This window comes from Lissotriton helveticus, chromosome 6 (genome assembly GCF_964261635.1).
Source record: "Lissotriton helveticus chromosome 6, aLisHel1.1, whole genome shotgun sequence".
NCBI classification, from domain to species: Eukaryota; Metazoa; Chordata; class Amphibia; order Caudata; family Salamandridae; genus Lissotriton; species Lissotriton helveticus.
In genome coordinates this window covers 1,950,085,872-1,950,100,570 of record NC_136067.1, presented here as the reverse complement: position 1 = coordinate 1,950,100,570, position 14,699 = coordinate 1,950,085,872, and the positions used below count along the sequence as shown (strand labels likewise).

General features: G+C 43.6%; 1 protein-coding gene across 1 annotated transcript in view; it reads right to left on the bottom strand.

Annotated features, from left to right (window-relative positions):
* PBK (PDZ binding kinase) overlaps positions 1-14,699 on the bottom strand; it is a 147,694-nt gene that overhangs the window by 26,245 nt on the left and 106,750 nt on the right. The window contains exon 6 of the mRNA XM_078649951.1: positions 12,484-12,626. Within this exon, the coding sequence (XP_078506077.1) occupies positions 12,484-12,626 (143 nt within the window). The remainder of the gene's footprint in view (positions 1-12,483; positions 12,627-14,699) is intronic.

Below are 14,699 nucleotides of genomic sequence, written 5' to 3'. Positions count from 1 at the left end.
CTCCACCCCCGCACGGAGGTGGTAGGGGTAATAGGGAATCTTGAATTATAGACCAGATAGCAGCTGGGAGGTGGCAGCCTGCACCCTTATCCTTGGCGCTACTGCAATGCCCAAAGAGAAACAAACGGTTTCCAGCCCATCATAATCTATGGAAATTTACACATAATTTCGGTTTATTTGTTCTTCCACTTGTGGGACTTTGTTTGTGTTTGACTTTAAAGGTTTTTCTGTGCCTTAAAATGTTCATTTGGTTTTGCTTTATTAACCACCCCACTCTCCAGACCCCTGCCACAGCATTCTGTTGTCGTATTCACACCCTTATTCTTTAAAACAAATGTGGGTTTGTAAAATAACTTAGCTAATTTTTAGTTATCTGATTCGCTGATAGTAAGTACTTTTATTTAGGTGTCTTTCTGTATGGTCTGCCCCAGTCTAAGTATATTTCCGAGTTTATTCATTTACAGACATTACTACAATAACAACAGAACTGTGTGCCTCAGGGCCACCAATGTATGTTTGCAGTTCCTCTTCCGTTGCCCCCTCGTCTCCTAACTTCTGCCTACTGTGTCATAATCCCTACCCTCATTTAGCATCTCGATTTTGGCACCAGCTGAGTTTCTTTCTCGTATGCCAATGCCTTCTTCACTACTCACTCGTCTGCATTATTATTAAGCCATTCTCGTTCTTATCGTGAACAATTAACACCACCCCACCTCACGCTGCTGTTCTCTGCCTCAATCTCCTTCCTTGTGCCCCAAGCTACTCTCCTCCTCGTGCCCTACGCTACTCTCCTCCTCACTCTTCCTTCCTTGTGCCTCATGCTGCTCTTCTCAATCTCCTTCCTTGTGCCCCAAGCTACTCTCCTCCTCACTCTCCTTCCTTGTGCCTCCAGCTACTCTTCTCACTCTCCTTCCTCATGCCGCTGTTCTCTCTCTCTCCTTTCCTGTGCCTCACGCTTCTCTTTTCCTCACTCTCCTTCCTCATGCCTCATACTGCTGTTTTCCTCTCCTCGGTTGTACCTCCTGCTGCTCTTCTCCTCGCTCCTCCTGCTGTTCTCCTCGTTCTCCTTCCTTGTGCCTCCTGCTGCTCTTCTCCTCGCTCTCCTTCCTTGTGCCTCCTGCTTCTCTTCTCCTCGCTCTCCTTTCTTGTGCCTCCTGCAGCTCTTCTCCTCGCTCTCCTTCCTTGTGCCTCCTGCAGCTCTTCTCCTCGCTCTCCTTCCTTGTACCTCCTGCTGCTCTTGTCCTCACTCTCCTTCCTTGTACCTCATGCTGCTCTTGTCCTCGCCATCCTTCCTTGTACCTCTTGCTACTCCTGTCTTCGCCATCCTTCCTTGTTCCTCTTGCTACTTCTCTCCTCACTCTCCTTCCTTGCGCCTCATGTGATTCTTTGCCTCACTCCTTTCTACCTCCGGCTCATCTTCTCATCACTCTCCTTCCTTTTGCCTCATGCTGCTCTTTTCCTCCTCAATGTCCTTCCTGATACCTCATGGTGCTCTTCTCCTCACCATCCTTCCTTGTACCTCTTGCTACTCCTGTCCTCGCCATCCTTCCTTGTACCTCTTGCTACTCCTGTCCTCGCCATCCTTCCTTGTACCTCCTGCTACTCCTCTCCTCACTCTCCTTCCTTGCGCCTCATGTGATTCTTTGCCTCACTCTCCTTTCTACCTCCGGCTCATCTACTCATCACTCTTCATCCTTGTGCCTCATGCTGCTCTTCTCCTCCTCACTCTTCATCCTTGTGCCTCACGCTGCTCTTCTCCTCCTCACTCTTCATCCTTGTGCCTCACGCTGCTCTTCTCCTCCTCACTCTTCATCCTTGTGCCTCACGCTGCTCTTCTCACTTTCCGTCCTTGTACCTCCTGCTGCTCTTCTCCTCACTCGCCATCCTTGTGGTTCACGCCGTTTGTCTCTCCTCCCTCTTATTGCCTCACGCTGTTCTCCTCCCCACTCTCCTTCCTTGTGCCTCACACTACTTTTCTCCTCGCTCTTCTTGCTTGTACCTCCTGCTGCTCTTCTCCTCACTCTCCTTACTTATGGTTCATACTGCTCCACAACTAACTATCCCAATACAACACACATAATTCCACTACACACCACATGCATACAACTCCATAACACAAGGGTAAAAAACATTCCCATTTACAGTAAAAACAAATGCGACACCTATCACGTTTTTAATGCTTGTTTGACATTCCAGGTCGTTTGCATTAAAGCCTTCATGCCTTTTTCCTACAATAACATTCAGGCCAAATTTGCTTTCCCAAAATATACCTATAATTTGTGATGTAACATGAAGTGCTCTTAGAAAATGGGCAAAATAAGGCAACACTGCTTTTTTGTCTTTTAAACTAAAAAAAAAAAAAAAAAAAAAAAAACAAAAGGGGTAGAATTTGCTGCTCAATAAATCCATGTTGGCCCCCAAAAAATTGGATGGCCAAAACGTTTGCTGTGCTAAGATTACCTTCATTCCAGCTTTGGAAAAGAAAGTAGGCACAGGGTTTAAAGAAATACGCAAAATAAAGATATTTTGCATTTTTCTCAATTGTGGTTAATATTACATTTTTTTTTCGGTTACTACATATTTGCAATGTTTGAGGGAAACAAGTGTGAAACCTATGGGAGAGCCCATGAAGCTAAGTATTTCTGAAAACTAGATTATTCTGAATTCAGCAGGGGGACATTTGGGGAGCTCACTGTAGTTTTTCATTAAGAAACTCATCATTGAAAAAAAATTGAACAGAAAAGAGGGGTAAAACTGAAATAGGCAACAAGGTTTTCACCTTGAACTCATTTGCACTGAAGGCTGATCTAAAAAACACAGAATAGGCCCCTAGTGAGCACAGATTATATGACTTCTACCAGAGGCAGGAACGTTGGTTATGCATCACGCCTTGCTTAGAGTTCTAGTGCTTGGACTGGTCTCCCAACTTTGTCCTAGACTCACCAGAAGACTGAATGGGACAGGGAGCAACCTTACGACTGAGTGGGTTCTACCCCATGCTTGTGTTCGGCCATGTAGAGTTTGGCTTCCAGCTCCCTGTTGGCTTGAACAGGTGCGGTCAGGGCTAAAGAAGCCAACTACTGTTGTAATAGGTTCATACTGGCCAGAACATACCTTTTGAAGGTTTCAGAGTGGGCCATTGATCGACAAAGGCAGCAAAGCGGGCACAATTTCTACATACGATGCCAGACATGAAGGCCCCCCTCCCAAACACCTTGCTCAGGGGCTGTAGTAGCCTTTCTCTACTTGTCTCCCTAGAGAGTTTGCTTCACAGACCTCAAGCTTGTGGGTTAAATTTGGTGCCAGTCCCGCTCATTCCAGCACTCTGACGCAGGTTTTGGTACACAGAGTAGAAGGAGCAGGCCTGCTTCCCTCCCCTTAGGGACCCCTTGTTCTTCGGGAACAAACTGTCAGGGTCATCAATCCACCCTCTACAAGAAACAAAACATTCAAAACCATTCAGAGGCAAGTATAACATTTTTGTCTGTTATGTGGAACAAACTTTTCACACAGCAGTCATGCAGGTCTGTCTTTCTCAATACATTTAGGCACTTACTGCTACAGTTACACCCGAACACAAATGTCTCAAGAAAACAAAAGTAACATAATTAAAAAAAATAAGGATTAGATAAAACAATTTGAACTTAAGTGACTGAAGAAACAATTGGACATGGTTCCCAGCTAGTTTGAGTGCAACACAGGAGCATGTCAAAGGAATTTGGGTGGTACACCTTATATAGTAGTGTTTCATATCTGGTCTAGTATCTTCATCTAGACTGTAATTATAGTAAAAGTATGAAAAGATTTACACGTTGCTACTTTACAAAGTTCTGGAAGTGAAACCTTTTTTAATCAAGAGGTAGACGCTTCTTCCCCCTAGTGCAATGAGCTCTTGGCTGACCTGATAAAGGTTTATTTGCCCGTTGGTACCAAAATGAAATGCAAGAGACTATCTAACGAGCAGCGTTCCGTTCGGAGGACATGAAACCTGTCCTTAAAAGACCAATATTAACAAACAGGTGTATAGTCTTTCTAACAGGTTTTGTTTTGCCTTAGTAAAAGTTTGAAAACACTCTTTACAAATAGAGAATGGAGTGATCATTCCACAGGAGATGTAGGATTTGGAAAAAATACAGAAAGGGAGATGGACTGATTTACATGGAAATCGGACACCAGTTTAGACAAAAAACCTAGTTGTGTTCATAGGACTACGTTTTTCTATGGAAACATGGTCCTAACTATAACTACTTACTAGAAACCGCGACTAGGTCGGTAGAAAATATATATATATATATATATATATATATATATATATATATATATATATATATATATATATATATATATATATATATATATATATATATATATATATAACCTACTGGCGGTCGCCAGTAGGTATATATAGTTAGGATTTTTTCTCTATGGGTTTTTTGAAAATTCTATGTCTAATAACTTTGGCGTTTGTGGACGGAATTGGCTGAAATTTTCAGGAAAATGGCACATTTTGTTTGAGCAGCCCCTGAAAATTGGGGGTTTTTCGTCCAGGGGGGGGTCGAGAAAAAAGGGGGGTCCCAAAACGTGTTTTTAACATTGAGTTTTCCATAGGGCGGTTGGCCTCACTTTTAGCCCGAACGGCTGAATGGATTTGCACGAAACTTGGCAAAATTGTAGGGACTGGTAGCCCGATGTGCCTTTTGTAGGTCTCAATATATGTGCTCCAGTGGATTTTGAGAAATTAACGTTTAAAAAAAGATATATATCTGTAACAGCGGACCGGGCAGCGTCCCAGGACGCGTACTTTTCGCGCAACGGAGCTTTGCGAAGCGAAGCTGATTGGCTCTCCGGTGTCTGTAAACATTCCAAACAGTACGTAGCGGCCGCCATCTTGTCTCTCGGTAGGATCGAGAGACAAGAGGAGGCCAAAGCGAAGGGGCAAATGACCATAAGGGGGCACAGTAGATCCTCGCTGACCCCCTAGGTTTGATGTGGAGGTTTTAAAAGGGCCCCGCGGGGCAAAAAAAAAAAAAAATAATAATAATCGAACGGCTGAATGGATTTGCACGAAACTTGGTAAAATATTAGGGACTGGTAGCCCGATGTGCCTTTGCTAGGTCTCAATATATGTGCTTCAGTGCATTTTGAGAAATTAACGTTCAAAAAGAAGATATATATCTGTAACAGCGCTCCGCTTCGCGGAGATAAAATTATATCTGTATTACCTAGCTGTTGCTAACACCAGTTAGCGACGGCTAGTAGGAGATAGCGACCATCTTGGGCCCCACTTTGCATGTGAGTGATATTTATCACTAATGACATGCAAAGTGGGCATGCCAAGATGTTAGCGACTGGAAACAGTCGCTAACATCGCTATCTCCTATTATCAACTTTTGGAAATATTCGAGATAAGCGCGAATATCTCCAAAAAGTAACAGCTGCCCTGAGCAGTTCTTAGCCATGTTATCCAATGGGAGGTGGATAACATGGCTAAGAGCATTAGCTCGGTAATGCATGAATATCGCTGAGTTTTCAGCGATATTAATGCATTGCGGTCGTTTTTTATCGTATTTGCGATAAACCTTGATAATAGCAAGGTTTATGTGCGATAATTTCTGACGGTAAAAAAATCTTTGCAATGCATCGTTAGGGATAAATATCGCTTAACTTTGGTAATATGCCCCAACGTCTGTTAACGTTCGATTCGAAGGAAATCAGGAAGTGTTGAAAAACATTGTCTGCGCCATCTTGTCTTTTTTCAAATGCCACACTTTTGTCGTGCACGGCAGCCATTTTAGATGCCTTGACCAGACCCACTCTGTGCACGCTGTCGATCCTTAGCATGGCTCCCCACCCTCGCAAGCATCTCCCCCAGGCAGTGGTCACCCCCGCTCTCTGTCTTATGCATGGGTAATAAACCTCCCCCCATCTGCGCTGCTCTTCCCTGAGAATCACACCCTGTGCCCGCCCGACACCTCCCTTTCGCCCTATTCACTACCGCACCCTCTGACACTCCTTTTCCTCTGTGTCCGATTGTCCAGGCCGGTCCTAGGCTATCAGCTAGCCCTGCAGATGTAGTTTATGGCCACAGCTGTAAAGAATCACCCCTCTTCAAAGGAGTTATAGTAGATCAAGGCCCACACTCGATGAGATCCGTCACAGCAGAAGCGTTGCTATTATCTGAAAACCATCCTGTATTGTGATTGGGGAGGGGACCGAGCGTGAAGCGGTAGATTCCAGGGATGACTCTTTGTACATCAAAGTTTTTACAATTATGTGTCACATTAAAAATATATAGCACTCCGACAAAGTAGTAAGATTATAAAACTTTAATAATTTATAAATATATACAAGAAAACAAAAATAGTAATAACATATAAACATTTTTAGGGAAAAACAACGAAGTAGCGGTCGGCTGTGCGAATAGTCCCAAGGCAGCACAACGTCCAGATTTCCGGCGTGGGGCGTCGCGGGGGGTGGGTCATCAGTAGCAAACTGTTGTGCGAATAGTTCCAAGGCAGCAGAACGCGCCGAAATCTAGATGACACGAAAGTGATGTCTAGTAAGTTGCCACCCAGCAAATAACGGCGTGGGGCGTCGCGGGGGGTGGGTCATCAGTAGCAAACTGTTGTGCGAATAGTTCCAAGGCAGCAGAACGATGGCACCAAGGTGATGTCCAGTAAGTTGCCGCACTGGTTTTAGTATCCTACAATGCTGCTCCGAATAACGGCGTGGGGCGCCCCGGGGGAGGCGGTGTGAACGGGCCTCTCCAGGTGGAGTGTCATCTGTTGTAGTGGGGCGCCCCTTTACCGTTTCAGTTGCCATTCCGTCCGTTTTTGGTCCACTGTGTCAAAAGCCGCAATTCAGCTGAGTTGCGCCCACTCTTGCGGTGCAGCGATAGGCGGCTGTCACAGGACTCTCAAAATGGCGGCAGGCTCTTTCCTTTTTGGGCCTGGTCCACTGAAATGGCCCTGGGACACCTTGGAAATCGGACGCTTGTCTGCTAGGTCTTGGACCCCATTCTCGAAAGCGTCCCCTCCGCCTTGAGAATTCATCAAAAGTTTTGGGGGCCCCGACTCCTGCAGGCTTCTGGTAGGGAGCGGCTGCCATGATTGCTCGCGGAATGACCACGACGGAGCTACGAGATGGTGGTGCTCTGATGCTGACGCCAGTTTAGTCTGAAACATCCAGAAACAAGGTGGGGCTTTCATCGTTTGGGAAAAAAAAAAAGTTTTCATCCAATGAAAAGTGTTGTTTTTAGGTCATATGATCAAGCCTTCCATCATTAGGAAACCAAAAGTAAAATGAACCAATGAAAAGTTTTATAAACAAGTCACATGACCTGTTATGCGGCATAGGGTATAAAATGCGGAGAAAATACGTTGGCCTGTGAGTTTGCGTCAGTAGCGGACCGATGTGCGAATAGGCCGAAGGCAGCACAACGCGCCCAGATCCGGATGGCACCGAGGTGGTGTCTAGTAAGTTGCCGCACTGGTGTGGCCATCCTACAATGCTGAAAGTCGGCGTGGGGCGCCCCGTTGGCCTGTGAGATGGCGTCAGTAGCGGACCGATGTGTGAATGGGGCCGAAGGCAGCGCAACAATATTTTCGGAATAGAAGACACCACTAGGCGCTGAGATGCCAAGATCCGGATGGCACCGAGGTGGTGTGTAGCAAGTTGCCGCACTGGTGTGGCCATCCTACAATGCTGAAAGTCGGCGTGGGGCGCCCCGTTGGCCTGTGAGTTTGCGTCAGTAGCGGACCGATGTGCGAATAGGCCGAAGGCAGCACAACGCGCTAAGATCCGGATGGCACCGAGGTGGTGTCTAGTAAGTTGCCGCACTGGTGTGGCCATCCAACAATGCTGAAAGTCGGCGTGGGGCGCCCCGTTGGCCTGTGAGATGGCGTCAGTAGCGGACCGATGTGCGAATAGGCCGAAGGCAGCACAACGCGCCAAGATCCGGATGGCACCGAGGTGGTGTCTAGTAAGTTGCCGCACTGGTGTGGCCATCCAACAATGCTGAAAGTCGGCGTGGGGCGCCCCGTTGGCCTGTGAGATGGCGTCAGTAGCGGACCGATGTGCGAATAGGCCGAAGGCAGCACAACGCGCCAAGATCCGGATGGCACCGAGGTGGTGTCTAGTAAGTTGTCGCACTTCTGTGGCCATCCTACAATGTTGAAAGTCGGCGTGGGGCGCCCCGTTGGCCTGTGAGATGGCGTCAGTAGCGGACCGATGTGCGAATGGGGCCAAAGGCAGCGCAACAAGATTTTCTGACTGACACCACAAGGCGCTGAGATGCCAAGATCCGGATGGCACCGAGGTGATGTCTAGTAGGTTGCTGTACTGGTGTGGTCATCCTACAATGCTGAAACTCGGCGTGGGTCGCCCCATTAGCCTGTGAGATGGCGTCAGTAGCGGACCGATGTGCGAATAGGCCGAAGGCAGCACAACGCGCCAAGATCCGGATGTCACCGTGGTGGTTTCATAGTTGAGAGGCACTTCATCTGCAGTGGGGCGCCGAGATCCGGATGGCACCGAGGTGATGTCTAGCAAGTTGCTGTACTTGTATGGTCATCCTACAATGCTGAAACTCGGCGTGGGTCGCCCCATTAGCCTGTGAGATGGCTGTTCTTTGGATTTGGGCCTGGTCCACTAAAATGGCCCTGGGACACCTTAGAACTCGGACGCTCGATTTTTTTTTTCCTTTCCTGTACATGCAAAAAAAGGTAAATGCCCGGTACGTTACACGCTTCATCTGCCACGATGAACTCTCCAGAGGAACCGAAAAAAAATATAGTTGTGGTAACTATACCATGCATCGTCATATGGAGAGGTGGCACCAATTAATTATAGTGCTGCATAAAAGAGAGATTTGGAGGAGAACCCCTGACCTGCTAGTACATTCATCAAAGAAGTGGCACTGAGAGCTTCAGAGGCAAGGGAAACGGTCCCAAATATTTAGAAGAACTTTGGAAAGATTAAAATGACATGTTTAGATTGTGGCAAATTAATTTCATGTGGACAGATGAGTGTTACTCTAATAAATACAGCATATGAACGTCATCATAGTCGATGGTTGGTAGAGACATTTTGACTATATCCTGGACCTGCCCGTCCTCGCCCAAAATTGCGCCGGAATAAATGGGACTCGTAACTCCTTGTTGTGTACTGGTTGCAGAACCTTGAAATCACGAGATACGTATGCAGTTTTGAAGCACATGGCGGGCGGGGACGAGAATTGATTGAATATTTCGACATCCCTATTGATATTAAGTTCTGATGTGTTATTGATTACTGTACTGTTGAAAGTTCGAATTAACGTCACCCATGGTACTTGCCCGCAAATGTATATCTAGATAATTTTATTGTAACTGGCCCTGTCGTATTTTAATTATAAAATGTACGTCCACCGATTCCGTAACTGTTAGACACCTTAGTTCTTGCAACCTAATGGCCCGCCCGTTACGTTCTTCTACAGTGTAAATGTCTATTCATCATATACGATTACAGTTTGCTCTGTGGCAGGCCCACGTGGTTATAGGCTCGTATTTGTATAATGAAATTTTCACAATAAAGGTTTTTAAAAGAAAACATGGTAGTAGTATATACATTGGTAAAGTTTTTAATAATAGTCACTGTTTTAGAATCATTAAAAGGCAAGTGAAATAAAGCAGACCAATTACATGAAGGGTAAAAGGTATAATACGAAGGAACGTAGTAAAGATAAATGGTCAAGGGCTGTTGTGTTTTCTATTCCTGCAACATAAAGTGATCGATAAGAATCTCATATTCAGGCGTATCGGCGACTAAGACAGCAGGTCGACCCTCTTTTGCTCAACGGCTCCGTCATGGGACGAAGAAACGCTCTTTTTCTCGAAAAAAGAATATATTTTACTTGCAGGACAGTTGTAAATTTTCCGGGAAAGTACATTAGCCTGGAACATTATAACATATATTTAAGAAAAAATAATGTTCGGAAGTAATAAAAAGCGTAATTTTTAGGTCATATGACCAAGCCTTTCATCATTAGAATAAGAAAAGTAAAATGAACCAATGAAAAGTTTTATTAACAAGTCACATGACTTGTTATGCTTACGTTACGCGCTGCGCGCCCCGGATGACTTCCGGATGCGCTAACGCGGCGCGTCATATGACGCATTACGCGACAACGCAGGTCCAGAATATAGTCAAAATGTGTCCACCAACCAGCGGTCGGAACACAACCCCTTTCAGCAGGCTAAATAGTTCTGTTAAATGACAACAGAAGGGACAGGCAACAAGAACCATTAGTCAAAGAGGGGAGGGCTAGTTCTTCTCTACCGGGTTACATTGGGGCGCTACCAGAACTGATCGAATTGGTAGTGTACAGTGTTTCTGGATGTTTCAGACTGAAGCTGGGGTTAGCATGAGAGCAGCACCATTTCGTAGCTCCGTCGTGGCCATTCCGCAACCAATCATGGCAGCCGCTTTTTATCGTTATTTTGGGCGGGGTGGGTGGCGGAGCCGAGCTGTTTTGCAGCCATCATTGTGTGGAGTTCAGTTCATTTCACTAGTATTGTATTTGTCATGAGGGGTTGTTCCTAATGTTTCTATTTTAGCGAGGTCAAAAAGAGATCCCATTAGTGGCCTACTGATTTTGCTCGATTCCTTTTCTTTTTTTTTTTTACACGATTTTTCGTTATCTGCAAAGACTAAACAGAGTATTGCGACTCTGTGTTTGTTTGTAAATAGAGAATGAACCAAAGAGAACCAATTCTAAAACAGTAAATACTTGGATAACAATCAATCAAATGGAGAGAGAAGCAGGCACGACGTATTACAACGGGGGCAAAGGCCTGCGTTAATTACCCTTCACTATGTGCAAAGAGAGAGTACTCCTAATAGAAATGAGGGGGGGGGGCACCATTCAAAGCAGATCAGTGTGCATAAACACGAAATTTTTTTCACTTACCACGTACTTGACATTCGACAGCTTATGATATTTGCTATTAAAAAACCATTGAAATTCACTGAAAAAAACATAGGTTATAGACCATATATAGTTAGGAATTAGCATTTACAAAACCTTGAAAATTCACTGAAAAAACCATAGGTTATAGACATATATAGTTAGGAATTAGCATTTAAAAAACCTTATTTTACTCACACAAAACCATTGAAATTCCATATATAGTTAGTTGCACTAACTATATATCGCGCACCCGCAATCCACTGCTGATGATGTCACATATTACATCATTCATGACATGGTCAGTGACATCACTGATGACATCACTGATGACATCTCAAATGACATCACTGATGACATCACTGATTACATCTCATTTGACATCAATGACCACATCACTGATGATATCATTCATGTGACAATACAATGCATCTCCTCACATTTTAATATAACCTCTGTTTCACCCAGTGTTAAAAACAGAGTATAATTTTTGAAACCATTGACACACCAATACTAGTTACTACATACGTACTCACTGATTCCTACGTCTACACACACATTCACTCATTCACCCATACAATCATTCATACATACAATCACTCATCTTTACAACACTATCATATGCACTCATACACCTATACAGACACTCACACTCTGCCACTCATCCATGGAGTTACTCACACACCTAGTCAGTCCTGTAAAGAATCAATCACACTTCCATTTTCTACTCTATACAGTTAAACATAGAGCACCTTACGTTTTCAACCATATACTAACACATACTTACTCTCTTATGCAATCATTGATACAAGTACACATTGATCTGTACAGAGTCACACACCTCCCAGCCAGCCACACACACACTCAGTCTCCCATGCAAATACTTGGGCAATCAATCAATAACCCATATAGTTACTCATATAGCTACTGATCAACACATGCAGCAGTTTACAGAACAACAGACATAATGATGCACAAATTAAGACAGTTTAGTCACTAACCCATGCACTCAGTGAGACACATTTAATCACTCACTCATACATTCAGTCATGCACCTACTAAATCCTTCGTCCAGACACTTATACATCCACTCATTCTTCAATATGTAAGACATATTTTAACTTTACAGAAACATACAGTCACTGGATGTGGTCATCAGTGATGTCATTTGAGATGTCATCAGTGATGTCATCCGTGATGTCATTTGAGATGTCATCAGTGATGTCACTGACCATGTCATGAATGATGTAATATGTGACATCATCAGCAGTGGATTGCGGGTGCGCGATATATAGTTAGTGCAACTAACTATATATGGAATTTCAATGGTTGTGTGAGTAAAATAAGGTTTTTTAAATGCTAATTCCTAACTATATATTGTCTATAACCTATGGTTTTTTCAGTGAATTTTCAAGGTTTTGTAAATGCTAATTCCTAACTATATATGGTCTATAACCTATGGTTTTTTCAGTGAATATATATATATATAAAAGGGAGGGAGATGTACAATAATCTGCGTCTTAATTTTGATCCCTTACCAACAATGTTGGGATGCTGCAAATTTTTCAGAATTCCAGCTTCTTCATGGAGTCTCCTTTGGTAAATGTGTTTTTGGGCTTCATCACATATTCGATTAAGCTTTTTCACTGCCCATGGTGAATGGAGAAGGCCTTTCGGAGATCTGAAAGAAGAAAATAATACCCGATTAATGAAATAGAAAGGACTCAGAGGGAGTGTCCAGAAAATAAGTTACTTTCCTGCTAAGGTTGGTCTCCCTTGTTTAAATCTTTATAAATACATGATATTGCCAGACCTCCCCGAATAAGAAAGGAGGATGTCCACTTTTTAAATCACCATTTTATTATGTTTATTAAGTTAATTAGACAGACGCAACTGCGATTTATTCTAGTGATGCTTTGATGCTCCCATAACCAATCATCATCAGGCATTATATAATTGAGTTAAAAGAAAAGAAAACAAGTTACAAGTAATTAAAGGTGGTTACAGTTTATATTTTTTCAGAGATTCCATTTTCCTTTATTCTTTGAGAGGGACCTTAAAGGATCACTTTCCCATAGTTCTTCAGTGTTGTCCGTTTATTATGTGCCATATCAAACTGCAGTTTTCTACAACTATTTCCTTGACATCTTCTGTTTTAATTAGAGCAGGTGTTTGGCACTAATCCTTTTAGTTGCAAAGACAACTGTAAGCTAGGTGAGAGCTATTCAGATGTTTAGGGTAAGAGCTTCCTTGGCCTTCTCAGGACTTAGAATGAGGTTAAGCCACACGGACAAGGAACCCACTAGACACAGATGTCAGTGTCAGGTAAGCAATGCATGATGTATAAACAAAGAGGACTACGAGCCCTTTTCACATAGACAATCTCAGCATGTAAGGAAACATTGAGCAACTGACACAGCAACATTGTTTCTCGAGATATTTATGCTCCTCAGAGCTCTTAATGGATTTTCTAAAATTTCAGGTGTAGGTAGATTTCTTGTCAAACGTCATAGCAGTTGACTAAGTGAGCTGGATAAATACACACAGCCCAGAAACCACAGAACGAAGATTTGGAAATGAGGCACAGCACGCATGTGCCTGGGCAAAGGGAGACAGAATAATTGCAGGTTAAACTTTCTTTTGCATCTGAGATGCCGCACGATTGGACTAAAGTCCAAGTTAATACTGGGCACCCAAAAAAAACCAGTATTGAGAGGAATATCTCATTTCTTTATCTGACAAAGTGCCAGATCATGCAAAGTTTGCTACTAAGAATCAAGTGGTGGATGTTTCATAGCACCCCTGGAAGAACTTGGTTTAGTTATAGTGGGTCATTTGTTAGGATGCAAAACAGGGCTTCTTGGTCAATATCACAGATCTTTGACTCTCAGTCTTCTGTTCCATGAAGCAGTTAGAAAGTTGGTACTTCATGAATGGAATGACCTTAATAAACTATTGCATACTTTATATCAATTATGTATCTGGAAGAGAGAGAAGGCAGCGTTTTTTCATATGTTCAGTATTGAAACACTGGGATACATGGATGGGTTTGTCAAAGTGAGAAGTATGCAGTGGATAAATCTATATCTTTGGTCAAGAATGGTCAGATCTTCTCATCCACACTCCAGGAAGGAAAAACTATTTCATTCTTTTGGAGAAGACAGACTAACACGCCACATTATTAACTAGAGTAGTGCTTCCTGAACAGAGGGACAATGCACTTGTTTAGGTGATAAAAGTTGCAGCAGGAAAGCTTCTAGGTTTGAAAGAGTAGCAGCTTAATGAGTACATAAATGCTCTTTTTAAGCCTCCGGTCCTACAACCATCGAGATTTCATTGACTGGAGACCAATCAGCACCCACATGCCAATCAATCTGGTAGCCTCTTATATATTAAATCCTACAGAGGCAATGTTACATCAGCCTATTGCTACTTTAAGGGCCCCAAGAAATGGGCATTTGGTCAGTAGGATCATCGAACCATTGAGTGCTCATTTCTCACTACTCAATCAGGAATGAATGTGAGCACCTTTTATCCAGGAATATATTGCCACTTTCAGTCGCCCTGATCTATCACTGGCTCAACCATGCATTAGGAATGGAAACCTCAAGAGTCACAATAAGGAAATAGAAAACAATTTAGAAGAATTGAGAAAAAAAATAGCTGTTTGAGTTTGACATAGCACTCCAGGGCTGTGATGACTGGCTTCTAGCTGCTGCTCTTCCAATCATACTCTACATAGACTAAGGGATGG